The 27,927-nt window shown below is 42.7% G+C and overlaps 1 protein-coding gene across 2 annotated transcripts; it reads right to left on the reverse strand.

Annotated features, from left to right (window-relative positions):
- Window positions 1-287: 287 nt before the first annotated feature.
- rubcn (rubicon autophagy regulator) lies at window positions 288-27,824 on the reverse strand. 2 transcript variants are annotated; one of them, XM_030049292.1, is made up of 21 exons: window positions 27,366-27,824; window positions 24,668-24,821; window positions 23,555-23,638; window positions 22,010-22,169; window positions 21,680-21,786; window positions 20,828-21,050; window positions 19,202-19,648; window positions 17,266-17,361; window positions 16,382-16,497; window positions 15,666-15,864; window positions 15,174-15,281; window positions 14,054-14,128; window positions 10,961-11,021; window positions 10,197-10,329; window positions 9,667-9,812; window positions 8,567-8,631; window positions 7,951-8,189; window positions 7,274-7,335; window positions 6,583-6,736; window positions 6,140-6,233; window positions 288-2,804 (listed from the first exon to the last, which is right to left on the reverse strand). In XM_030049292.1, exons 1-21 carry the CDS (start codon window positions 27,401-27,403, stop codon window positions 2,668-2,670), a joined length of 2,898 nt encoding a protein of 965 aa, XP_029905152.1. In that variant the 5' UTR covers window positions 27,404-27,824; the 3' UTR covers window positions 288-2,667. The 2 variants fall into 2 exon arrangements, with proteins under 2 accessions (XP_029905152.1, XP_029905153.1); XM_030049293.1 differs by lacking the exon at window positions 14,054-14,128.
- Between the last annotated feature and the right edge of the window lie 103 nt (window positions 27,825-27,927).

The raw sequence follows: 27,927 nt of genomic DNA on the forward strand, positions 1-27,927 counted from the left end.
ACATATTTAAGGCAGAACTAATCTCTCTGGTTGAGTTAAATCACAGGGGATGCCAGGGCTGCTGTGTGTCTTACTCGTGGCCAGGACAAAGTGATCTCCAAATGATCCAAAAACTATTTAAAGGATAGAGGGACGGCTGACCTGGTGTCCATCCCACCATAGGCTTGTGTCCAACATCACTTAGCAAAAATGATCTTCGGCTCCTCCCATGAAGATTTATCTGAAACAATGAGGTGATTCCTGCCTCGCAAGTGTGTGCAGCAAAAACATCACCATATCACACGTTCAACAGTCTGGCCAGTATTTTATTAATTACAGAACAAAGGCAAATTAATGCAAACAATAAATCATAATAATAACATTAATCAATATTTATAATAGACATTTTTCTCTGTAGTGCACTTTAAACCTCCACACACCTCCATGTTAAAAAAGGCAGTAAAAGGACGAAGAATCTGCTAAGTTGAGCGGGTTTTCAGCAGGATCAAGTGGTCACTTCATTCAGGGGGCGCGAGCCGAGAGTTCAGTGTTTCCTTTAAAAGCAGCCGTTTGAAAATGGAAGAGAGAAGAATTGAAGAAATGGGCTGAGTTGCTGTTATCTGTTGCTTGTGGGCAGCTTAGGGATGCTGGCATTAATTTATTGCCTAAATTAGTGCCTTGTGAAAGTGTTCAAATCTAGAGGTGTGTATACGAAAAGCAAAACCTGTTCACAGATTCCCTTGTGGTCTCTAATGTAGAGCCTCAATAATAATAATAATAATAATAATAATTAAAAAAAAAAAAAAAACGTTACCCAGATTATGTCCAAATTACAAGGTAAATTTAAAAAGAAAAAACAAAAAAAGATGCAAAAAAACAGAGCATGATTTCTTTTTTTTTGCTACTTTCTACACAACTGTCAATTATGATATATGCAAATTTTTGCCAACATATTCTCTGAAACAATTGTACAGTTACAGATTTTTTTTTTTTTTTTTTTTTTTTTGTAATTGAGGCCTCAGGCAGCTGGGTGGGGGAGTCAATCTGAGCTACTGTTGAAACAATCTAGATTAAAAGTTCACAGCCAAATCAGCAAGGGGGATTGTCAAAGCCTCTTGGGCCTTTCTTTAATCTCAAATCAAGATAAGCCGGGAGTGGTTTAAAGTGCATCAATAAAACCTATCACAGACCAATGACATGTAGCGGGGGAGAAGAAGAAAAAAAACACCCATTGAAGATATGAAGGATTTCAGTCCAAACAGCCATGTATGCAATTCCACAACCTGACAGTCATCAACATTTCAAAATGCTGATAATTTTATGCACGAAAGCAAAAATTCTAACTTAAGTTCTTTATGAAGTCAAACCATGACTTAACAGTAACCCACAATATATTTTGCTGGTAGACCAGCAATCAAAAAAGGGTAGACCTCTTATGCTTTTTTGTTTTGTTTGGTTTGGTTTTGGTGAATCTCTAATTTTGGAATAAATCTCTTCATATAGGAGTGCAGCCCAGGTGACAGGAGCTTCACAAAAGCAGTAACAGGAACGATGAGAAGTGAAAGCCCGTGTTCGAACAATGAACATGAAAAAAAGCCCCAGAAAGTGACGTCTCAACTTGCCCATCTGACAAACAAAACAACACAATAAGATCAGTGCAATTAAATAAGTAAACGTCAGACTTGCTACTCTTCAACAACAGAAATAAAAGACATTTAGAGATAGGTTAGGGCCAATTAGATTTGTGCAAAACATTTGCGCATGGCTGCATGTACAGCAGGAAGAGACGTGTTTGCACGCGTGCACGCACACATACACACTCACACTCACACACACACACTGTAATACTAAGTATATCCATTCAAATCTTTTTAGGAGCCCACACGCACACAAAGCAGCACAAACATGGAGCCTCTGCTGTCTCATCTAAAACAAATTCACACACTGACTCAAACCCCCTTTCTTTCTCAATTCCAGTCCTGCCCGTCTCTTCTTTCCAATGTGGCCCCACTAGCTCTGCCAGTTCAAGCACATTGGTCCCAGAGGCACATAAGCTTGGCTAAAACAGCTTAAAATAGGACAATCAGGGGTAAATAAAGAGATTAGTTAAATATCTTCAACACTTCGGCATTAAAATAAGAACCTCTCGACATAAAGGGCAGGATTACTTTGCAGTGAGAATTAACCAAAATCATTAAAAAGTCTTACACATTTGATTTATAAAATCCTGCCATTTTAGGTCAAGAAAAACAAACGGACACTTCAGCTAAGCCAGTAGCCTGTAAAAGTCACCAGAGTTAAAGCGATTTGCCGGAAGCTGCACTTGTATAGGAGAGGAATCAGACCTGGGTTGAACAGTATTGGCAAATGCATCTGAACATTTTGTTTTGGTTTCCTTTGGTGTCAGATGTGCTGGTTTTACCGTGCAGGACAATGAAACGAGTGACACAAAGTTTAGACAATCATAGCAAAGTATGAGGAACTCAAGAGAACTTTCCTGAGTGGCAACTCATGCGATACGATCGCAGGTGTCCTGATGCGGTAAAGCGCACCCATCTGGCACACCACCAACAATCTAGCCAGTATTTTAACCCAGCACTGGGAGGAACTGAGGGGAAAGGGAAGAGGTCAGTCACTACAATCATGGTCGCGTTGTGCTCTTCTTCTTTGATCTCAGTTTTTCTGGCGCTAGCTGCCACCTCCCTCGTCTTCTTGTTCCTCCATGTTTTTGCGCGCCATCCTCTCCCTCCGCTCTGCCAGCCGCTGGCACCGAGGACAGTCTCTACCCGCCCGGAAACAGCTGCGATGGTAACAGGCGTGGCACTCTGGAGGGAAAAAAAAACAGGAGAGCGAGTGTCACTCAAGTGGTAGAACTATGAGCAGGTAAAACCCAGAGGAAGACCGCAGTGGAAATGTAACACCACCATGCTGAATAAAGACATAAATGGAAAACTTCCTTTCACTCTAGGGAGGCTCCTATGTGTTGAACCAAACAATGGGGCAGTGTTGAACAGCGGCAACCGGTTTGACAACTTTGCTCATAAGGGAAGAGGTGCTGTGATGCACCATCAGGACAGCCAATCACAGTGTGACGTGAGGGGGGGAAGGGTAAGGAGGGAGTATAAAAGGAGCAGTGGTCTCAGGCAGCGAGGCAGGAGGTAGGAGGAAGGGGGAAGGCGAGCTGTTCAAGCACGTGAGAACTTGGGCTCAGTGCACCGCCCAAAACCAGTTCAGACGTGTCCCTGATGAGAGCTCATTCTCCACAAGAAGCCACGGCTCCAGTGTCTCCGCTAAGCTGCTTCTAGAGCTGCTTATGAGAATATAATCTTCAGCCCACGTTATTTTCTCTCTCTACTGGGGTGATGATGAATGAAATGACAAGCAACTCAAATTCAAAAATGGAGTTTATTTCATATACACATGAAGCTGAAGGTGAATCTTCAGCAACGGCAGGCAGACGTAGCAGCAAGTAAAAACTTTAAAGTATAAATTACACATTCTTTCAGCGTCTACATTAATCACCATCTCACTTCAGCAGAATCAAAATAAAAAATACAACGGCTTTAAAAGCTCTCACAGGTGAGTCAGCACAGCAGTGGATGGGCAGCTTGTGTTATGCATGCCCAAATTGAAATTCATGACCAGAGCAAACGTAAGACCTTAGAAAGAACATTGGCAAAAGACTGTGAAGCATGTCCAAAGTGAAACTTATGACCCGAGGAAGCATGAACATGTAAACCTTAATGAATAACACTGCACTATGCTAACATTTGCCATCTCTAGCATACAAAAATGACCTGAAAACATGACACTGAGAAGCTTTCCATCTCTTAATGCCACGGCCTTGATGATAGTCATAGTATCAGCTCACACATTTAACACACCAACACCACCAAAGACAACACCTACTGCCAAGATGCATCTGCCACCAAAGAGCTGCCAGAACCAAGCACAACTACCCTCCACCAGTTACTAAGCACAACTACTCTCCAACTAACAACAACACAGGGCTGGGCGATATGAACAAAATCAAATATTACAGTACCGATGACTACTGGTGTTTTCACAAGATATTTACACTAAAGCAAATAATAAAAATAGCTGCAACAGTGAAATAAGTTCAGGAAAGTGCATCTTTACTGTAATGCAGCCTTTAAAACCAGGAAGACATTTGTACCATATTCAGAAACCCATGTGATATTTAGTCACATATCATGATATCTATAAAACAATATAGAGCCCGGCCCTATGACAACCCCGCTGTAGTGCCAACAATTCAGTGCCAAATGACAACAGGGACAGGGAAGAAAAACAAGCTTCAAACCACCACAAGGTTTAAAGGTCATGAAAAAACAGGTGAAAGAGTAGGACTGCACAATTAATCTGTCTAGAAATGATCATGAACTGCATTTTTGGTCAACATCTTGCAGTAGTTGCAATACTGAAACACTAAAACTTACTTAGCATGATTATTGAAAATGAAAGAGTCTGGATGTTTGAACAAGGTGCAGTAAATACAATAAAATCATTTACTTCATCAGATCATCAAGACTATTAATTCTGGTCAAAGTATCAAGTAAAATAAATTGAGACTGTTGCATTGGTCATAATTGTGCAGACCTTAAAGAAAGTGCAAGAAACTGAAAACTGAAGCCAGAGCAGAGTGGGAGCTGTGTGCAACAGGAGTGGACTGTGACCTGTGACTGAAAGCAGGTCAGACCTGATGGCATCAGATGAGTTAATGATAATCTGCTACTGTTTTTCAACACCCAGCAGGCACTGGACTGATTCCAGTCTTACTGTGGTTAGGTTATGAGCAAGGTGGGCTCTCCCTAACCTTCTGATTTCACACGTAATTTTATGATAAATCTCCTCTTTACTTTCTTCCCATGCAGCCTCCAACTTTTGCTTCCTCCCCATCTTTAATTTATGGTAAACTGTTTCAGGTGCTAGGCCTGATCTTGCTCATTCTCTTCTCTTGCAGCTCCCTCAATACAAGCATCATTTCTCTCTTCAGTCTTGTGATCTTGTTCTGTCCTTTCCCTCATCTTCCTGCCTTTAGTGACTCTCCTAGCTTTGCGAGTTTTACGAGCTCTCCAGCTAGCCTGGGTTTCGCTCTCTGGCTTGTCTTGGCCACCCCCTTCAGAATCTACCTCTCCTGTTCCCTGTCTCTCCCCACCTGTATCCTCTTCCCTCTTGTCTCTTTCTCTTGAGAAAATATTGGACAGCTTGGGGTGCTTTAACAGCCCCATACCTGGAAACTTCTCTGCTTTCACTGTGCCAGACTCAGTTTTTCCAGTCACTGCCAGCTCCCTCACTTTCTCTTTGTCCTTTCCTGGCATCTCATTGTTCTCCCCGGCTTTAACTTTCCTTTCTCCTTCAGTATTCTCCCCTTTCTCAAACAATCCTTTATCGCACTCTTCCTCTTTCAGTTCTGTTTTCCCTTCACCCCCACTCCCTTCTTCCCTTTTCAAGAAACCCTTGGCCAGCCACCCAAACCCGGACACCTTCCAACTTCCTTTTCTGTCTTTCCCTACTTCATCTAGGCTTTCCACGCTGCCCCGTGTTTCACTATCGCTGGCTGCACTGTTTGTTCTGTCTCTTTTGTAGATGTTCTTAGTTAGTCTGTCAATGTGAAGGGTTTTTAGAAGGTTTCCTTTCTCCCTTCTTGAGTGCTCATTGCTACTATGCTCACTCTTTTCATTCTTGTGGTAATCTACCTCCCCGCACCGCCCTGTTCCTCTCTCCTCTACTTCTGTTTGCAGCTCTGTCTCCTTCACCTCCTCTGCCTCTTTCCCTTCATCTTCCTCATTACCCTTACTCCTGGACAAAGCTTTCACCAGTCTACCTGAGTTGAAAGCCTTGAATATCCCTCCTCTTTCCCGTTTCACTTCCTTCATGTCCCCTGACTCTTCTCCTGCTTCACCCTTTTCCTCTTGCTCTCCACTCTCAGTGTTTCTAATTCCTTCTATCCTCTCTTCATCCCCCTCTAACTCCAAATCCTCCTCCCCTCCCTCCCCCTCCCTCCTGTCCTGTGAGAGCGCCCTGGCCAGCCTACGGGAGTTGGGGAACTTCCAGTCTCTCCAGGAAAGTGTAGTGGAGGGGCGGGGGAAGGGGGCTTTCAGGCCGCCCAGGCTTGCCACCAGCAGAGAGGGCTCACCTTCGCAGCGCTGGCACTTGTTCAGCTGAAAAGGGAAGACGATGTCTTTGTCATTGCCGCAGAACTCGCACACAAAGCCCTTGGCCTGGCACAGCTGGGGAAGACAGAAGCAAAGGGAACAGGAAAAAGAGGGTGGATTCAATTGTACGGTGTCCACTTCATACAGGAAATTGCTTGTTATCTTTTGACACTAAAACATTTTATGACCCAACATAAACAGCTCTTGTGACACTAAACAAAGACAAGTGCAACCATGGAAACATGTCTTGGATGAAATGGAAAGGGCGAGTCCAAAATTATCACTAAATTTATCACTTGCAGATCAAAACAAGGTGATACTTGATCACCACTTCTGTTTTATCACGAACCCCCCCAAGCACACACACACACACACACACACACCCAAAAAACAAAACAAAACAGAAAAACCACAATGATCTTACCACACAGCCAGCTACGTGCATGGAACCAAGTTTAAGCAGCTCTTTCATGCGGGGAGCCAGTTCTCCGTTGCGCACAGCAGTGAGGTCATTTAGGGAGAAGAGGTGAAGGTCTTCAGTCAGGTGACCCGGCAGGCTGTCAAACTGGTCCAGCACGCTAAGGGACACAGACACACAGACACACACACACACACACACACACACACACACACAGACACACACACACACACACACACACACACACACACACACACACACACACACACACACGCAGATGTACTGTAAGCAGACTGATCATATCACAGTAGAAACTGAACAATGCACGCACTATTTGAAATACAGTGTAATAATACCAATCATACCATTCAATGCGAGGAGCACATGGGTACTATTGTAAAACTCAAAAACAAGAACAGAAGCAAGCAGGAGTAGGCAAACAAAAATGTACAGAGTAACCTACACACTGAGCATTTGCTCCCTTTGTCTTTTTTGAAGCACTCGGTCTTCGTCAGGGTGACAAAGCCTGACGAGGACCGAGTGATCGAATTGTTGCCTTCTTGGAAAGAACAAGGCTGCAAATCCTCTGTGTGTGGGTGTTTTCTTCTCAGTACTGGAGCGTGCACCTGATTATGAGATGTGCGTACACCATTTGTCCTTTTACCAGCAGGCACACCTACATATACAGAGAGCTTACTCTTTAGCCAGACGACAGGTCTTGAAGAGGTTTTTCATGTGGAACAACTGCACTCTCAACACCTGAACAAGAAAAAAGAAAAAGCATAATGCCACTGGTCTGTAATACATTCACCTGAACAAGAACATACAGTCTTATGCTGTGAAACATGACAACACAGGGCAGCAGCAGGGTGGTACAGTGATTACAGAGCATAAGCTTAAACAGGAGGTTAAAAAAACAAACAAACAAAAAAACAGATTTATAAGGGTTTCGCTGAGCATTCATGTCCTTTTTGCAATGCCATACTTCATATACACAGCTATAGACATTTGCACATTGCAGCTCCTCAGTGTAGCACCAGTTTTCTACAACTGCTGGCCATTGAGCAATGACACTGAAGCAGTCAGAGGTAAAAAGCCTTGCTCGAGGGCTGTTAACAGAGCCCAAAATGTTATTCTTTCAATTTTCTCACCCAGCTTTTCTCTTTTAGCCTGGAGATTTAAACCAGCAATGTCTGGTCACAAGCCTACAACTTTAAAGGAAGACTATTGGGTATTTTCCCCAAAATGTTCATATTTAGGCTACCTCCACCCAGTGCATGACTGTAAAGTTTTTAACCAGTGACATTTGGCTCTTTTACTTGCCACCACTGCCTCTTTATCATAACACCAGTGAAACCTGTACACTCCACTCACCCTGACTGTCTCCAGGGCTTTGTTCTTCTTGTACAGGCCGCTGTTGATGTCATTGGGGTTGAACAGGGGGTCTCCGGCAATCTTGCTCAGCAGGTCCCGGGCAAAGTTGCTGACATAGTACTTGCTGAAGTCCCACTTCCTCAGCACACGGCCAGGAACCACCGCCTGGGCGTTCTCATGGCAGCACTGGCAGAAGTAGCGCCCGAGGTATTCACAGTAACGCAGTCGCTTGATGTAGTCTGGGGTAAAGAAGGGGAGAGAAACAACACAGATAGTGAAAATCAACCATGTCTTTCGGGGAAATTATTCACTCCGGTGTTTCATGCTAATTCTTACATGAAGAGGACAGAGAGGGAAGAGAGCAGTTTGCGGGAGGACCTGATGTGACCCTTCACACTCACAGAGACAGAGACAGATGCAGGGGGAGAGTCGTATCGAGATGCATCAATACACAAAGTGCCGCATAATTTTTCCACGATACAGTTCTAGATCTAAATTGACGTAGCTATATCTTTCCACATTAGGCACAGTAAATCTGAATGCACTGGTGAATTGTCACACCCCTACCCATTACTGATCTTAAAGATGCATTTCTTGGGAGTGCGGTTGGTTGTACCTGGGTCGATTCGGGTGCCACAGCCAGCGCAGCGATAGTTCTGTTTAGCCACCACTATCTTCCTCCTGACACAGAGAAAAAGTGGATGTGAGATAAAGTAAGATGGATTTTGCTGATGGATTTTAAAGAGGGGTAGCAGGCTCATAAAATGGTTAAACAGTTATAAAATAAAGCACAATTTCATAAAAAAAAAAAAAAATGAGAAACCTTATAAGACTCAAATTTGTCAACAGCAACTACTTTTAAAGCTGCTCTAGATAATTAAGAGGGAGCCTTATTTTGTGGCTTCACAAAATTATTAGATGACTATGAGAGGTTTAACACACAGAAAACACCTATCATGTACTCTTAACACATCTGTCCTGAAACTACAAAATGTCCCATTAATCCTCTAAAATTTGTTTGCATGCTCTCCCTGTTTCTGCTGTGAACTCCGGTTTCCTCCCACAGCCCAATTCTTGTAGGTCAGGTGAATTGGAGATACAAAAATGCCCCTAGGTGTGAATGTGCCTGTTTGTCTGTTTGCCCTGTGATGGACCAGCGACCTGTCCAGGGCGTTCCCCTGCCTTCCACCCAATGAGTGCTGGGGTAGGCTCCAACAAACCCCGAGGCCCTTATGGATAAGCAATTTGCAAAACCAGTGAAGTTCCCAAATTTTTGACCAAAATACATCATACAGCTATAACTCAATTCTGGCTTTAGGGAGAGAGTCAGTGTTTTTCCCTATACAGTTGTACTGGCTTTGGTGGACTACCAGGACATGAAAACCCCTACCAAAAAGAACTGTGCCATGTAGAGCTTGTGTGCAAAATACATTTTCATTTGGATATCAGTAATTTACGCTTTCTCTAGATTAATAGGGTGCCGGGCTACACACAGCTTGTAATTTCTTGAAAGATAATCTATGGGAAAAGACTGTACATTTTCCTCAATATAAAGTGAACAGTTTTTAGACCATAGTAATAATTTAAGTAACCGTTCCTAAGTGCTTTTCCTGAAAACCAAAGAAACCACAAGGAGAAGGGAAACCAAAAGTAAAAATAACGCCAAAATGCAAGTGAGGAAGTGAATGTGAAAGAGCCAAATTTGTAGGGACTCACTTGGGGGCGGGGTGAATGTTGAAGATTATCTGTGGCCGGGGCGGGGCCCACTCCAGGTTTCCTCGCACCCGGATCCTCAGTTTATAGATGTCTGCGTGTTCACCATCGTCAGGTGAGATGGGCAGGGAGTCAGGAATAGGCAGCAGCTGCGAGATGGCAGAGTAGTAAGAGTAAACAGAGGGGAGGTGTGTGAGACTGTGTGTGTGTGTGTGTGTGTGTGTGTGTGTGTACCTGGTATTGCTAATGTTGTGGGGACATAAATCTGTTTACACAGTCACGTTGTGGGGACTCGCCTCCCTTATGGGGACAAAAAGCAAGTCCCCATAATGGAGCACCATTAATTTTAGGGTGAAGACTTGATTTAAAGCTAAGATAACTTTAGGGTTAGGTTAAGGTTAGGGTTAGGCAGGTAGTGGTTATGGTTAAGGTTAGGATAAATCTCCAGGAAATGAATGTAAGTCAATGTAATGTCCCCAGAAGTGATGGAAACCAACATGTGTGTGTGTGTGTATATAGGCATGAGGGTATACCTTCTGTGGAGCGTCATGCTCTGGGACCAGCCAGTCGAGCTCCGAGGCAGCCGGAAGCTGCATGCCTTCAAACTGCCTGAGCAAACCCATGGCAACCGACTCAGCTGAGTTAGACTGGAGGAAGGAGGGGGAGCTAAAACCAGAGAGAGGGAGAGAGAGAGAGAGAGAGAGAGAGAGAGAGAGAGAGAGAGAGAGAGAGAGAGAGAGAGAGAGAGAGAGAGAGAGAGAGAGAGAGAGAGAGAGAGAGAGAGAGAGAGAGAGAGAGAGAGAGAGAGAGAGAGAGAGAGAGAGAGAGAGAGAGAGATTCTAAATGCAATAAATGCTGGTTTTTATGTAGAAAGTTTCTGCCCTACTTGCAGGAGTGCATATGGATAGCCACGTTGATCTTTTTTTTCGACTGTGTGATGTACACATACAATGTATGTAAAGCAATATATCTTTTGGGCATACTGCCATCAAATTTGGTGATTCATGCACCTCAGAGTACTTGCGTTCCCCCAACACACACAAAGCAGGTAGGGGACCAGCACCTGAGAGCCCACACTAGTTTCTTGCTGGCTAAGTCAAAAAGTTGCATCTTCTAGAAAATGTATGGCCTAATTTTTTCTGGCTCCATTTACAATTTATGTAACCTAGCACAAGTGCATACCTGCTTCATCTCTCACTACAAACAGATTGAAGTAAATGTAAAGACTGTGAAAAATTACTGGCCCAGGCCTGGCAGGAAAGCATGAAAAGAAAAAGGAATTAGCTGCATTACTTACATAGAGTCTGAGCTGAGAAATGACTTGCTGCTGGAGGTAGCACTGCGCTTTATGTCGGCATCTGAAAAAAGGGTGAGAGCAAAACAGAAGTAATATATTAAAATATGTAATAGAATATGTCAGGAGGGGAGTGTGTTACATTGTCACCAGGGCAGAAAAACTAACTTTTTATTCACTGGCCCTAGTGGCTGTGACAAGTTTAAAATCTGTCCAATAACTTTCACTATCATGCCAGCCAAATATGATCCTTAGATCAGAATGCAAACGACCCTCCAGATGATAGGTGATTACATGCCAGTATGGCTCGAAACAATATACTGTGCTTTGCAAAAATAAAAATGTTCCAGCAATATACTGGGCTCATGTTAATTTACCACCCTAAGTGAGATGCCATTATTTGCTACAGCTAAGCAGTGCTCTGTGTTATGAGAAAGAATGAACTAACAGAGATGTGATCTGAGATTTTTTTTAAAAAAGGAAAAATGCACAAGACATTAAACTCCCATTAAAAATTGGAGCTGAATGTCCAAAAACATGAAAGCTTTGAATATCCCTGAAATAACATGAAGTAAAATAAAATAAAAACATCCCTGATTAAATTCACGGGTTTTGATTTCTTTTCAGTGGTAAGCATGCACAAAAGAACAGAGAAATTCAATGGTAGAGTATTTCTACCATATTTTCTCCTGTATGCAAAGACATCAGGCAGCACAGGTTTGGCAGAACTGGGACAGCCTACTTGATTATGTAATCTGTATGCCTTGACCTGTATCAGTCCTTGAATTACTAGGAAAGCTTTCTATCAAAAGATCAACATTCCTGCCTGTTTGTTCACATGGATACACATTTAATGGGTATCAATGCTCATCAGGTGAAAGTTAAAGCAATGTTACAGTACACTAGAGAGCTGGATAAGCAAGTTAGTCAATTACAGGATGAAAGTCAAAATGACTGTTATTAGTGCAGGAATTACTATTACAGTAAAGCTACAGTAAACACTAATAAGATTGTCTTGAATGAAATGTGCAATGATCACATGGTGTAAGCTGTCCACTGCAAGGCTACATCCACACCAATATGTTTTGGATTTAAAACGGCATTTTAAAACTAAGACGAACTGTGTCCACATGAGCATTTTTGCATCATATCAGAAATAGACTCCGTCCATGGTAACAAGCCTGAAAATGCACATCACATGACCATTCACGTACATTGGGCATGCGCATGCTAGTGTCAACATGAAGCAGATCGTCTACTCTGCAGGCTGGTTGGGAGCACAGCCAGCTATAAAGTGAGAGAGCGGCTCTGGTTAGATGTCAGAGGACCTACTGGGACTGCAGCCGACTATGTCTCACAGAAACGTTGTTAACTGGCCATGCAACCCATGGTAATAGAGACATCCCCAGATTCAGCAGACAGGGACACTAAACTATGCGGCAAAAGCAAAGGTAACCCGGGGAATATAACAGTTAAGGAGACGAGAGCATTATCCATTGCTGGAGGACGTCATGGCAATGGGAAAGGACCACCCACACAAGACAGTATTCAAACTATTACGGGGTCAAAAGCATCTCCAAAAGTCTGTTTTAGGGGTTCAGATATGCCAGAATAATGTGGACGCTAGACGCAAACGTTGCCAAAGTTATGTGTTTTAAAACGAAAACGCGTTAGTGAGGATGTAGCCTAAGTCTCCGACCTCATTTGTACTATGTGATGCTTTGGGGTGAAGTATTAGCACTACTTCAAGCTGGCTGGCTTTATGCAAGGTGATAATAAAGGAATAATGTTTGTTTTCAAAGAGTGGAAACTAGCAACATGGTAGCTCCAGTATCCAAAGGGAAGTGCAAGCTGATAGGATGAGTGTATGTCGGCAATCATATCTGATACTCATTGAAAAGGCTTTCCACAGAGTGAATTACTGCAAGGGGTGAATGATTGGCTGAATGGATTTGAACAAGTGAATAAACCCTGGAGTGACAGTCGTCATAGAATCCCACTTGCTAATTCACAAGACTTCTCCCATCAGCCTCCCTGAACCCCAGAAAGTTAAGGGCACATGGGTGTTCACACATCACCAAAACCCTGGAGCACCAAGCAAAAGCCAAGCACAAACATGAGCTGAGGGGAGAAGGCGGCCGGCTTGACTCCAAACTGAAAACTTACTGCCCTCCAAACCTGACTTGACATCAAACAAAAAACAAGAACCAGAGCAAGTAATTTTTCTCTAGCTGACATAGTAGCTAGTGGTTCTCAAAAATGGCCAAATATAATTTTATAACAGCTTTTGAGCCACAATCAAAATGATAAGTGTTTGGTTTGTAGATGGTGTTGAACAGAACTTTTTTTTAGCTGAGAACATGAATTTAAGACCAAACCTTTTGTCCACTGTGCTCGGCTGATAAAGCAGAAATCTGACGTTTGTACTTAAAGCATACCTCAATCCACAGTTGATTAGAACAATATTTTACCATTTTTAATAGTAATCACCTCTAGCCAAAACCCACTCAATTGCTTCATTACAGAGCTACCACAGCACTCCGAGACAATGCTAAAAGGCTAATGGACACTATAAAAATGAACCCTTAAAGTGCCCAAAAGTGTCTTTTTCAACACACTGAATGGTGAGAGGAGTTGTATCAGTAAAAAGATATAAATTAAATTATCTACAGTCATGCTTTTCCCATGCAATTATGATCCTACTTGGGCGCTGCTTTAGCACGTCTTTGTTTACTCTTCTGTGCCTAGTGGTGGCTGCTAATCTACATGCAAACTGAATACTGAAAGTTGTGGGGTCACGGATAAACTGAAAATTTTATATATAAACATCACATTATGAAGTGGGTGTGAATATGTTGCAAAGACATCCTTTGGGTGCTTTTGAGGTTAACTGCTGGCCTGTTAGGATTGTGCTGGAGAACACAGGACCCAGGCAAAAAGGCATATGTAGCCCTGTAGTGACACAACTATCAAAGGAAAGGAAATATGTTCTCAGTTTGGAATGGAGTCGTTCGCTTCTTCTCACGTGAAGCCTGCCACACAGGATAGTCTGTTTGCAGCCCTCTAGCTTCCCCTTTCTGTCCCGTCTGCAGATACCTGAGAAGAGTGAGGCAAGCGACAAGGAGAGGCCGCTCTGAGACACCGCCAGCAGGGACTGGCCCTCACAGCCATCTGAGAGACAGAAACTAACGCTCAGCTCAGCCACCACCACAGACAAACATCAAAAACATGTTCTCAAATGCGCTGTGTGTACATCTCCCAGGCATGCATCCCATCCGTCTACTGTACCGTAGTGACAGGTGCATACACATATACCAACAGTCATACAGCCCCAAGTTACAGCACACATTTGCATCAACATACTGCTGTAGTGAGCAAACACACACAAGTTATCCATACACAAAGTACATGCACACATGAGACACCCCTGTCAATGCTGCCATTACTTTTACAGCAACCCCTCAGACCATTTCTATACATAAGTGGTTAGTCATTTGCAATTAAATTATGTGTCATGCTGCAAGCCAGAGGACATCAACAACTGTTCACAAAATTACTATCTAAATATTTAAAGAACACCTGGGAGATATTGTGTGAAACATACAGGAAACTTTCCAAAACCAAACCATGTCCTGCCAGGCAGTCAAATTATCAGAGCAATATAACATGTAGAGTCAACTGAACTAAACTTTGGCATGAATTGTGGCTAGTGAATAGTTTTATACTGAACACACCTCATTACTTTTCTACTCAGGCCCACAGTACCATGTTTATGGGTTGTGGTAAACCGTGAAATGTTGCTTGCTTAGCTTAGTGAGCAGTATGAAGTCAATGGTGATGAGGCAATGACTGATTACCATGCAAAAACGAATGCAAACCAGAGAGCCTTCCCACATTTTTATATTTCAAAATCTAATACATGTTCCAGACTGCATTAGTATATGCTGTCCTGGCCGCAACCTTTATCATATCACACTGTGGCTGAGAGTGATTATTCTTCATAACCACAAATATCGGATGTGAAATGATAGCATCTAAGTTGAAAACTACATAAAGTGTGCAGTCATGTATCAGGACTGAACAAAGGTTTTCTATCATACTCTCTCTCACTGTGTGCAATTCTAAAACTCAAAAACAAATAATCAAATGATTTATTCTTAATTGACACTTTTCTTTCATTAGTCTTTCCTGCCATTGTCTCATTCCCTCTCTCTACCTCTCAGTTCGCACTCCTCCACCTCCTCAGCTGAGCCAGAGTCAGACAGTCCCTGGTAGGAGTCCTGGGAGCTCCTCCTGGAACCTCCGCTGTCTGTGGAGTGGAAAACTGGACAGGAGCAGGGAGGAAAAATGAATAAATGAATGTTTTATTGTTTTAATGGGGCAAAACACTTGAGACTGGCATCTGAGATTGGCTGGGTATCTTCCACAGAGGCAAGTATCTAAATAAATAAATCAATAATTCAGGCCAAACACAGCCAAAGATACAGCTTTGGTCGCATGGTTGGCGTTGGTGACCCCCATGGCTTTAATAAAAATGAAGAAACATACAACTGTAATAAAAAAAAATATTTTAAATATATCTGTGATGAGTTTTCAGTAAGTAATAATAATTAAATGGTTTGCCATTATGTCTTTCTTGTCAAGTGGCTTTGAACATGACCCAGCCAATCAGGAAAGAGGACAGGAACCTTCAGTTTACTGTGCTTACTGTGCTGTGAGGATGAGCAGGGCGGCAGGCGGCTGCGGCGGATCTGTTGCCTCCGTAGGCGAATCTTCTGCTTGAGCTGCTGGATCTCACAGTCGCTGTCGCCCTCCTCCTCGCCCTCCTCCTCCCGACGCCGCATGTTACATTTCATCAGCTCGATAGCTGCGATCAGGGACTCCGAAATGCTGAAATGAGCATTCTCCTAAAAAAAAAAAAAAAAAAAAAGACATGAAATGAGGCACTTATCAATGCCAGGAACTAACTTTTTAACTTTTCAGGCAACAACAACCTTTTCATTTCAATATCCATATTTTTTTCCAATTTTTTTTTCTTAACTGGATTTGGCTAAACAAAGTAACAAACCCATTACTGGGACTTTTTTGTATATGTGTCCTCTCAGGAGCCACAGTGGCTGTGCAAACACATTATCAGAATACAGCAGCACTCAGGAAGGAATGACTGGTTACTCATCAAAGTGGCTGGTAGAGCAGAATAAATTCCCAGCGTCAGCAAAAATTTCCTTGTAGTTGGCTGTTGACTGGTGTTGATCTCAAGTTTGACAACAGACAGTAAACCCAACTTTTTGAAGCTTGTCCACACCATACCGTGCCAGAAAAAAAAAAATCAGTACTGACACTAATAATCAGATTTATATCAGTAAATATTGTTTTCAACACCCAACTCCCAGTAGTGGTCAAGAATCAAAACCAAAATCTGACCTTTTCAAGGTCAGCGCAGCTGCCAAAGTCCTGCTCCGACAGGTAGCTGATGAGGCTTTGGCCCTCCGAGGGCTTCCTGAACATCCCATCTGGAACACTGTTGTACTGGGACCCGTCTGAGTCCACCACACACACACACACACACACACACACACACACACACACACACACACACACACACACACACACACACACACACACACACACACACACACACACACACACACACACACACACACACACACACACACACACACGCACACACACACACAGATATGAGGTCAAGACAAATATGGTAAATCATCACTTTTACACATCAGAGGTCAGTCTTTGGCTTTTAATATTTGTTACACCACAAAAAATCCAAATCTGTTAAGGAAGTCAAATTATTATTATGTGCTGAGTCATCAGAGCTGAACTTTCACATGAATCCTGTGACTAGTACATCACTTTAAACTAGAAACAGATTTTCTGTGACATTTCTGCTCAGCTCCATATAACCATGTTTATGGGCAACTGAGTCACCCTCTATCTTCCAACATGAATTGAAACACATCTATCCATGAGACATTTTATGTCTGTTTCCTGGAGCGGCCTCCTTAATCACTCTGAACTTCCTGTCTGACTCATATCTTGAACTTGCCCTTCTGTGAGTAGCTCTGGATAAGAGCATGCCCTAAATGCCTTGATGTAAATTATTTTAATGTATTAATTACTTGCTGCAAATCAGCGAACACAGTGAGGGCAAATAAAAATGAGCTGAAACATTAACATTCTGTATTATAGGTTGCTGTAGGAGCACTGCTACAATGTACAATGTACAAATGCAAGAAGCACAGATTAGATTGCACGTGGGTCCTATGCTTGACTAGCAGCATACTCACTTGATTCCATGTAGAGTGAACTGGGGGTGCTGGCATCGCTGCTTTGAGGTGAAAAGGGGCTGTAGTCCTTCATACAGCAATCATCGCCTGCCGATTCTGAGAGGCAAACAGTTCATGTTGAGGACCCCGACACTCTGACTGTCACTAAAATCAATGGTGGATGCTTTAATGGATGGAAACATGCATCATTATTCATACACAGGGTATGGAAAGAAAACTTGGCACTGACGAGTTCATTGCTGGAGATGTCAACAGACATCCTCAACCATGAAATATACAATAAAATCTATGGGGATGACTGATTTTAGCACGTGCAGACACTAAAATACGGCCTTGTCAGCATAATGGCTTGAACTGCTGAAGCACTGATACTTCTTAACCTGCTACTGAGTAGCAATCCAACTCTTACTTTCACTGAAAAATAAAGACTTGATCTTGATATCCATTGATCTAAATTTCATGTAGATCAATGGATATAAGTAATTCAGATTTAGTTCATTTTAGAGTAATAACGCCTAAACTCTCTATGTGTAACAACCAGAGGAAAACAAGTTGCTTGGCTCTGATTTCTGGCACATTACATGCGGTTTGCTTTATAATGCTTTACAACCAATAAAACACTTTCACTAGCAATACTGGTAGAAGCACATCCTTAGCTTAAAATGTAATGAAAGGACACTTAATCATTAATAATTTCCATGATATTTTCAGTGAATGACCAAAGCATTGATATTTCATGAAAACTACATGCATGGACAAAACAACACAATGAGGGACACTGAAAATGATCTGTGACGTGGCCCTGGCCATGTCACCTTATTCTGACCCAAAAAACAATCAGCAAAAAACAAAAAAAACAAAAACCAAAACAGAAAGAGGGAAACTCAAAGGCCAACTGCACAAATGAGAAGCTGAGGAAAGGTTGGAGATGAAAGGAGGAAGAAATCTCTGCACCATGCGGAGGAAAAGAAAAGGGGGTGGGGGGTGGGGGTCTGAGTGATGGAGCGCAGTGGGACTGCACTGCCAACCTGCTACCGGATCTTCTATTATTATGGTGATTTTCCGGTGGCCCCCTCCTTTGCACAGACAAAAGAGAGAAAGGGGAAGAGAGAGATAGAGCAGAAAGAGAAAAAAAGTTACCTCAAAGCCAAGAAGGGGAAATGTTGTGTTACTTGTCACAGAAAGAACAGAGGTGTTATTTTGGAACTGCTCAATCAGGAAGCTTGCACCTCAAGAAAAAGGATGTGTTTAAACAAATATCTCATAGAGCATACAAATAAATACACAAACATCCCATCTCTGCTTTTTTGCAAAATGTAAAATGTGGACGAGGTGGGTTTTCACCGGCTGAGTTGAGCGAAAAAAGACCACAAAAAAAAAAAAAAAAATTCCAGCTGCTAGGGGTTTCTAAAAGCCCAATTTAAGACTTCTTGAAACCTTTTTAATGCTGCATGAAACTCAGTTTAAGACCAATTTAAAAACCATAATGAAGAAACCATGCTTGTACAACCAACTCATTCACATTCAAACAGATAATCAAAGAGTTCATCTTAAGAGTGTACATACTGTACATGCCATGCTAAGGAGCCAGTTATTGCATGGTTAAAGAAATAAAGCCTGACAGTAAGACATTTCAATCCTTTTTAAGGCATTAATATGAGACATACAGCTTTTGAGGACTCGTGCATACTGAAATGAAACTACATCAGAAAACACATTAACAAGAATTCACCTGCACTGGCTAAGTTATTGTGCAGTGTAATTTGTGTGAGAATGTGCTTCAATAACAACATCGCTATGTTTTAAACATTTGAGGTAATTTTGTTGTTATTGAAATTTTCCATTTCAATTCTGCCTTCATGATCAATAGAACGTAAAACCCTGAAAAACTCAGAAACGCACCCAGTTTTTTTCGGTCACCGGCCTGCTTGCTTACCGTGCCTGTGTTTCTGATTGACCCCTGTGTCAGAAAAAGAGCGGGTGTGGCCATGGGTTCCCCTGCCCGGCACCTTTTGGCCCTCAGAGAAGGAGGAGCGTCTAGGAGGAGGGGCGACCAGTGAACTCCGCCCCACGGACTGGTCATGGGTCTCATTCCGCTCAATGCTGGGGGTGGAGCTTCGGGAGTCACGGCGACTGCGTTGCCCCAGGTTGCCGATGGCCAGGTACTCTGGACCATCGTCGTAGTCGCCCTCGCCAGAGTCACCGGCCTCGGGGTGAGGGGAGGTGGATGAGGGGGACTCCGTCAGGGAGATGCGTGGGACCGCCGCAGGCCCAGGAGGGGGTGTCACGCCCCGCTCGCTCTCCCCTGGCCTGGACACACACACCCAGGGGGCTCCCAGGCTGCTTGCTGGAGAGGTAGTGTCTCCAGGAGAGGTAGATGAGGCTGGTTGACACAGCAAATGCAGTAGGTTATACATCAAATTAACAAGAAAAAAAGCTGAATACACAGCTTCCTTTTGCTGCAATGCCATACTTCACGCTTCACATATTCACACCTAGCTGCTAACCAGGACAGTGTCTTGATCACGAACAAGTGAAATGTGGCCAGGGAGTGTGTTGCTCATTCTCATTCTCCCCACCCAGATCTTCCCAGCTGGCTGCTTCTCTATAAGCTTTGGACTAGCCATCATGTCCTTTTCACATGCTAAGGCTTGGCTGATCTAAACTGGAGTCTTCACATCGTATTGGCATTAAGATGGTCTTTCATGTAAAAGGGAAACTAAACTTCACCATTGAAAGATGTTCAGGAAACCCAGTTCACATTATTTCTATCTGAGACAGAGCATAGTCTACTCAGGACAGAGTTTTGCAGACTATTTCAACACATTCTTTAATAACTGACCATGTCCAGGAACAATAAGGCCTGTGTATGGTTAAGGCAATCAGTCTATTCACAAACACACTGTCGTGCATTCATACTGACCAAAAGCCCCCCCACCACCCCCACCTCTCCCTACTGATTACAGAATAGAGACCATTTTCTCTCCCCTCACTTCATTCCATGTCCAAAATCCTCTGCTTGCATGAAGGGACATGGATGAAGCCTTGTCCAACACAACCATTTTCATTGAAATCTCTGCTGAAAATCATGTCAGGCTATGACCTCACTTAACCCATCTGTGATGCATGTTGTCTGACAAGACTTCTTTAAATAGGCTTCCCGCTATAGCACTAACATTAAATTGAATGACTCTTCCATGACTAAGTAAGAGTACTTTCATAAGGTAGAAATTTTCTTCTTCCTTGTTTGTTGGAGTTGTTTTACAGTTCTTAGAAGGTCTACAGTTGGTCTTGCTCTGGAGGAAGGAGCCAGCCAAAACAGAAATCTGGCAGATAACCTCCTCCTACATGTACATGTCAAAGAAACTGTAAAAATCATCCTGGTATATTTCAGTGAAGTAACCAGTGAGCAACCCTTCTGAAAGTAACACATACATTTAGGACTAAACAGCACCAGAAAACAAGTGGGTGATGTACCCAGTGGTTCATAGCATAGTATCAACCACTATCACCCTTCACAGTTTCATAAACTGCTGTCACCCTTTACTCAGTTTATCCTCACCAGTGTTGCTGCCATTTTGGGAGCCAACTCCCATAGCTGTGCCAGTGCTGGGACTGGTGGCATCTGCGTCTTGGAGGGAGCAGTTGGAGGCAGTAAGGCGGCGGTGCAGAGCCTCCCCTCTGAGAGCCGACTCCGTGCTCCTCCAGACCCCACCGGCCCCCGGCAGCACACACAGACTCTGGCTCTTCAACAGGCCAAGACACGAGCCCTTCAGTGGAGATAACTGGAGGGCAAACAGGGTGAGGATGAGAAACTATTACAGTCAACAATGTGATACAGCTGCATCAACTGGAAATATATCTTGGTGAGTTTTATTTTTCTTGTTTAAAATAGCAGTGGGTCGTCCACTCATGTTCTTGTATTGTTTTCTTAATTCAGACAGTAGGAAAGTAGTAAAGAGGAAAGAGGAAGCACTAAAGTGCTTTGGTTCCAAAGGCAAGGGACTTAATCACTCCACTATCTCTGGGCACAGCTTGAATTTATTTATTTATGTGGAACCGGTTATTGTTTAACAGACGCAAAGCAATAAAAACAGCAATGAAATACAATGTCAAAAATAGAATGAAAGAAAAAAAGAAAAAGCAGGTTAACTCTCGTCTCAAAACAAAAAAGAGGGAAGCAAGTTAAGGAAAAAAAGAACAGCAACAATGAAATGGTGGTGTAAATTACATGAATACAGAAATGTTACCTAGAACTGGCAATGCACAGCTCAAGAGTCATTTTGTTTTGACTCTTGCTCACAGTATAATCTGTGGACCTACTAGTGTTTCCCCATAAACATGTTAAGGTGCTGAATGTACAATCACATAAGTTAAATCATTTCACTTGTTATGTGTTATTTGTGAGACCCACCCCAACAGTGTCTACCAAGGCCAGCAGTCGGGGGTTATTCTGCTCCACAGCCTCCAGACACTGAAACATGGCCGTCACGTGGGGCTCGCTAAGCAGAAAGGCCTCCTCTGAGAAACGATGAGATACAGACAGACAAAGAGAGACGGAGAGAGATGAGATACAAAAGAAGAGACAGCGGGAAGGTCAAACAGAGGAAAGATGTTCACAGAGATAAACAGAGAGGAATAAACAGGGGGGAATTAGGAGACTTGTTTGGTTTTGTGTTCCGTTCATCCATCCACACATTATGATGGCTGCATCATTTGTTATTTCCACAACCGTGAGACTCACCGTTATAGTACTTGCGTGTATGTCCCAGATGCCTGAGCAGGGGGCGGAGCTGGGCTGAGAGCATGTGCACCTGTAAGCTGTGGAGCAGCCAGCGCTCGGCCTTGTAGCTTTCACCAGCACTCTGCATCCCACTGCTTAGTACTGGCTCCAGGTGACTGAACTGAGGAAGGACAGAGACACACAGAGAAAGAAATGAGTCATAACAACACAAAGCATACTGTGGGTTCATTGTTCACATATGTTTGTTTGATCCACAATAAAACCTATTAACCCATCCATCTATTTACCTAAAAAAAATGAGACAAGCTCAAGAGACAAGGGAAAGACTGATGTAAATCTGTAATGGCTGCAAGTATAGAGGGAGAAAAACTGATGGTCAGGGAAGCAGCTGCTCCACAGCTAAGAGCAGCTGGACAGCTCAGAAAAGAAAGACAGAAAAACGAAATAAACTAAAACACTAGCCAGTCACCACATGATAAGGCTTCCACCTCTCCAGCCATGTAGATAATTAGATTCTGAGTGTGAAGACCCAAAGATTTTGCACAGTCTCATTAACACTAAAAGAGTGGAATGGAGGCAAGGATCAGGGTCAAGGGTCACTGAGCTTCACTCCAGCACCAACCACAAAGTGCTACACTGGTAATGCAGCGGGCAAGCGGCCAAGGGAGGGAATACACAGATTTTCTAGGCAGCATCTGAACAATAAAATGTGACTCCTTTGCAACAGACATGGAATCAGACTGACCTTTGGTTCTCCAGAATATAGATACTCAACAACCCTGACCTGATCTGACAATTCAAGAGCTGTGTGCCCATTAAAGCAAAACTGAACTTAGGCAGAATGTTTGGTTGTGTTGCTCCCTGTGAGTGATACGAGTCAACATGGTGGTGAAATGTCCTAAATCATTGCTCCGTGCTCCCTTTGACTGCTAATCCACAATCCTACTTTTTCATCTCTCCATTCACTTCTATAGCAAAACAGCTCCTGACATAACACTTTTAGTACATGATGAACGAATAAAGTACATTAAGACAATATTGAAAATGAGGTTTGGGATTACAGGGTTATAGGGTACAGATTTTTGTGTAACTCCAATAATTACTGAAAAAACTTTCAGGTTGTTTCTTCCTGGCACAAAGTGACTATGCAGAAGATTCCTGCAGACACCACCTACCGGATCTATTTTCTAATTAAAACAGGAAAATAACACACAAAGAGCCATTTCTTTTCTCCAAAAATTTGGGTAGTGGACTTCTTGTTTTACATTTTGGCATAATCCGTTTTGTTCACATTCGTCTATGAGAGATAGGTGTTATTTGGGGAGCTGTCCTGCTATGAAAGTGGATAGATTAGCAGGCTCATGGGAGCACAGAACAGCTAATAAGAGAATAAGAATAAGAATATTTCACTACAATGTCGACTCAAATCATGTTCATATAACTAAACAATCCAGTTCAACTTTGCTGTAAAGTTAAAAAAAAAAACAAAAAACAAACAAAAAAAACACCTCACCCCTGAATGTGGCTGATACGGATTTTCCATACCTGTTCAACATGCGTGGCGAGGTGAGGGCTGATGTAGCGAACACACCAGACAAATGGCCAGTAGTCTTTTTGCTTGTAGTACACCTGCAACACAAACCAAGCCTTTAGAGAAAAGAAACATGCTCAAGTCACACAGAACACCAGCTAGTACTGACACAAGGGGTCATTACAGATTACTAAATACCAGTTTCTTTTATTTGACATATTTCTCCTCTATTCCAAGAGATCTGTAGCTGTAATGACTGCCAAATATTATAAACCACAACCACAGACTAAACCACTGTTTAGTCTGTTGTTGTACATTCTGTTTTATCTAGCTAAATTGCACTCATTACTATTTAGCTCCTGTTTTTTTAGCACTAGTTATATAGACCATATCATACCAGTTATATAGACTATATTTATGTATAATATTTATATTTATATATACCTAAACGGTCCCACAATTCCATCTCTGCTGTAACCCGGAAGCCAAGCAACGACATTTCGTTGCCAAAATCTCACTGCTGTGTTTTTTTGTGCAATGACAATAAAAGAAGTCTAAGTCTAAGTCTAAGTCTAATAACTTAGTCGAAAAGTTAGAAATGTTCGTCTAAATCATCTGAAAATGCAATTAATACTGTTTTTAATTAATTATATCACTTTATTACATTAACCTGTGATTATAACTTCAAATGAAGATTACCATGTTTGTTATATTTCATTTTGTAAGTTACTGCTTTAATTTTGTCGATATTTTAGCATTTTTTGTACTTTAAAAATTAATTTGGCTGGTAAGATACTCAGTGGTCGAATCATTTTCACAGTACTGGAATCCTCCAACAGCCACTGTGGCTGATACATAAACAAATACAGATGCAATAAAATACTTGTTGTAAACATGGTGACACAATTAAGACCTAACTAGTTATCAGTCAATGTGTTTTCTTTGTCTGTTTTTGTCAAAATAAAAAGTACATTTTTACTTAATGGTCACCACTCTATTACTTTTGAAGTATCAAGTAGAACTAAACTTTGGGGTTTGATGGCATCACTTTGGTGAAAAGATCATTTGTGAGGTTTACAATCAGCCATAGAATGCAGGAGAAGCTGAAAGGCCTCCTGAGCACTGACCTGCTCATTCTTCAGTCCGTGGCTGAGGATGTTGTTCATGTCCTTGTGCAGCCGCTGCAGGCCACCATAACGTGACCACACGTTGGGGTTGTTGGTGGACACCAATCCCTCCACTGTGGTCTTCAGGCTGGACAGCAGCTTCCAGTGCTCCTTCCTAAAGGCAAGAACAGGCAGAGGGAAGTAGGGCGACATGCAGAGGAAGGGGAAGGATGGGAGAAGGAAGTTGAGGAATGAGAATGGAAATGCAGCAACGTTAGCACTGTGGTGGTTTCAACATGATGTCAAGCAACCAAAAACATTTCTAAAAATAACTTACTGACCAGCAACTAAGCACAAATTAACCACAAAGCAGTCAGCAATTATTCTAAGCTGACTGAGTGCTGACAACCACTAAAAGTCCTAGCTTGCCTGCAGTAATAACAAGCAGCGTCATGCACCAAGTCCTAGCCTAAACACACCGTCCTGCTCCTTATATACACTGCCTTAGTCTAAACTATCTATCAGAAAAGCACAAGCAGAACACAACTGTACCATTACCCTTAACCTATCATATATAACTGGGCAGCAATATATAAAAAGCTCAAATAATGGCCAATTCAGACCTCAAGCCACCTATTCAATGTAACTACAAAACACATGTACAGGGTCTGATATAGAACAAATTAATGTGGTAAAGAGAAAAGCAGTGGTATGGTGTTGACAGATATAATGACTTAAACTTCTTTTTCTCTATCTCTAGAACACAACAGGATTCAAACAAAATGAGATAGGTCACATTCCCTCAGATGCATAAAGTGCAAACTCACATCCAGGATTTCCTCATTTTTCCTAAAGTCAGCAGTGAATTGAAACTTGATCCTATTGAGAACCCTTTGCATCGGCAGAGCAGCGCAGTAACATGACACAACTATCCACTGTCTACAGGTACCAGTGGAGCCAGGCTGCATTCCCAGAGTCTAGGACATTTGTGAACAAGCCTTTTCCACCTAGACACAATCATTTGCTTCTTCTATTTTTAATTTCTTAGCATTTTATGACGTTCATTATCAATTTTCTCAAAATCAGTACTCTCATAAACCAAACTGCATCAAAATAGCTCAAGAATGATCTTATCAGTGCTTTGATAGTGCAAAAATGAATCATGTGGCATCACATAAGGTCCACAAAGCCTTGTACAGGCAGGACTGATAAGCAATACAGCAACTGAGTAAACCTACAATTCCCAATTTTTACATTTTCTAGGAAACTCAAATGGACATTTCAGCAAATAGCAGAAGTGGAAGTAAGGAACAGCTGATTGAAAAGCGAGGCCCTGAAATTGAGAACTAACAGTGAGACACTGATGAATGGCACAACAAGCCTTTTCTGAAGTGATAGCGGGTACCATCACGAGTTCAGCTACCCAGCTAATTGAATCTTGTTGTGTAAACTGGGCGGGGGGCGAAAGGCTAAACATTAGAGAACATTCTCCTCATTGTGCAGGGCATGATGCGTTAATGCAATAGGAGGTGTGTGTGTGTGTGTGTGTGTGTGTGTGTGTGTGTGTGTGTGTGTGCGTGTGAATACCAGGGGCAAGGAGCAAAATTCCACACGGCTCAGACAGGTTGCTGAGGTTAAGGATTAACTTTATGACTCTTTTCTCTTTGAGAATGTGAGTTCTGCCACATGAGAAAGTGGTGCTATCATCCAGACAGAATTATCTGCTATATGGGGTTCAAATCTTAAACACACAGACCATACATTGATGTTATGTTAAATGTAAATGTCTCACCTATTAAACACACCCAAATGCTGATCTTTGTGCTACTTTAATTATCTTTCCAATCCCAGTATCAATAGTCATCCTTGCATCTACTGCCACAGGGCAAGGATCTGTGCACCACCTCACCCTATTACTCTGACACCTTCAAATATGTAACTTATATTTACATGCACAATACTCTTGAGAGGCTCCTGCAGCACACTGTGGTCAAAGTTAGGTGACCCAGGGCAATATATAAACCCTTTTCGAAACATGCATAATATGATCTACTAAAATAACTGAAACGATATATGAATGCTATCCAGTTTGAGACTCAGACTGGGTGCAGATTATGAACTCCAAGCGCTTTTATTGTTAGTTCACCAAATCGTCTCATATTAATAAACTCAAAGTGGGCTGTAAAATGCCACTCATTTCGTGAGTAAGGTTGCAAGCCTGCGACTGAAAACACAACGAGCTGTCAGTGCTAGCTAGCGGTGGCTAGCTCTGACAGTGGCTGGCTAACGGTTAGCACATAGCTAGCAAAAGATTAATTGGTGACCTACGTTAATTATTACCAAAGTGCTACCAAACTTTCAACAAATAGCAGCACACTGGTTATAATGTCAGCCCAGAAAAGGGTAGCTTACAGGTGCGGAAACAGACTGCGTGACACGCTAGATGAAATATGAACAAGTTTGACATTTCGGGTTTGCTAGCCTAGCTTTGCGGCTAACAGCCCACCGTCTGCCTCCACTGTTCTGACAGCTAGCTAGCTACTCGTGCTAAGTTTCTACTTTTAACTGCAGAGTTTCTACTTAAGTAAAGGACAAAAACAGCCCTCGGTTGAGCTGTAAGGTCATGTTTAACCAGGGAGTGTGCCCCCTGGGACATACTGGTCAGTTTGGTAAACCAGGCGGGCCACCCCGCTGCTCCCCGGCCCATTGCTTCCCCCACCTGCGTTCCTCCGCTTCTCCCTCCGCCGTCATCTCCATGTCCTACGGAGGAAACCGAATAACGCTGCCAGCCACCGGGTCCCCCAGCGAGTCCTCCTGTTTTACTTCAGCGCAAACTGACTGGAAGAGCTACATGGACTCCTCGAAGTGCAACATGTCCACCCTGCCTGTCAGCGTCCGAGTGGCGGAGAATCAAAACACTGGAGGCCACAGCAGCCGCATGACCTGCTCTCAGCGGAGCAGGGGCGGAGATGTGGTGCTCTGCCCACTTTCTTATTTACACCATTATCATGTCCTCACAACTTCTCCTTTGGGATAAAAATAAATAAATAAATAAATAAATACACAGCCGCTTTTGTGAAAATTATTTGTCTGTATTATGAGTGGTCTTCAATCCAGAAGAGGTTAAGCAGTTCAAAATGTATTATTGGTAAACTGCTGAGGTGGCTGATGAATGAGACCTTTCTAGAGAGCCCTGCCCATGCACGCTCACTGCCGGGAGGGAACCTTTTACGGTGCTGCCACCTGCTGGTCGCAAAGGACACTGCACCCGTCCACCCCTG

The sequence above is a fragment of the Myripristis murdjan genome, chromosome 4, assembly GCF_902150065.1.
Source record: "Myripristis murdjan chromosome 4, fMyrMur1.1, whole genome shotgun sequence".
Taxonomy (NCBI): Eukaryota; Metazoa; Chordata; class Actinopteri; order Holocentriformes; family Holocentridae; genus Myripristis; species Myripristis murdjan.

Coding starts and splice junctions, on each gene's coding strand:
- rubcn (XM_030049292.1), bottom strand. CDS start 27,403: ATGGAGATGACGGCGGAGGGAGAAGCGGAGGAACGCAG. Junction 14,129..15,173: donor GGAGGAGTGCGAACTGAGAG/GTAGAGAGAGGG, acceptor TCTGTCTCTCAG/ATGGCTGTGAGGGCCAGTCC. Junction 9,813..10,196: donor AGCATGACGCTCCACAGAAG/GTATACCCTCAT, acceptor GCCATCTCGCAG/CTGCTGCCTATTCCTGACTC.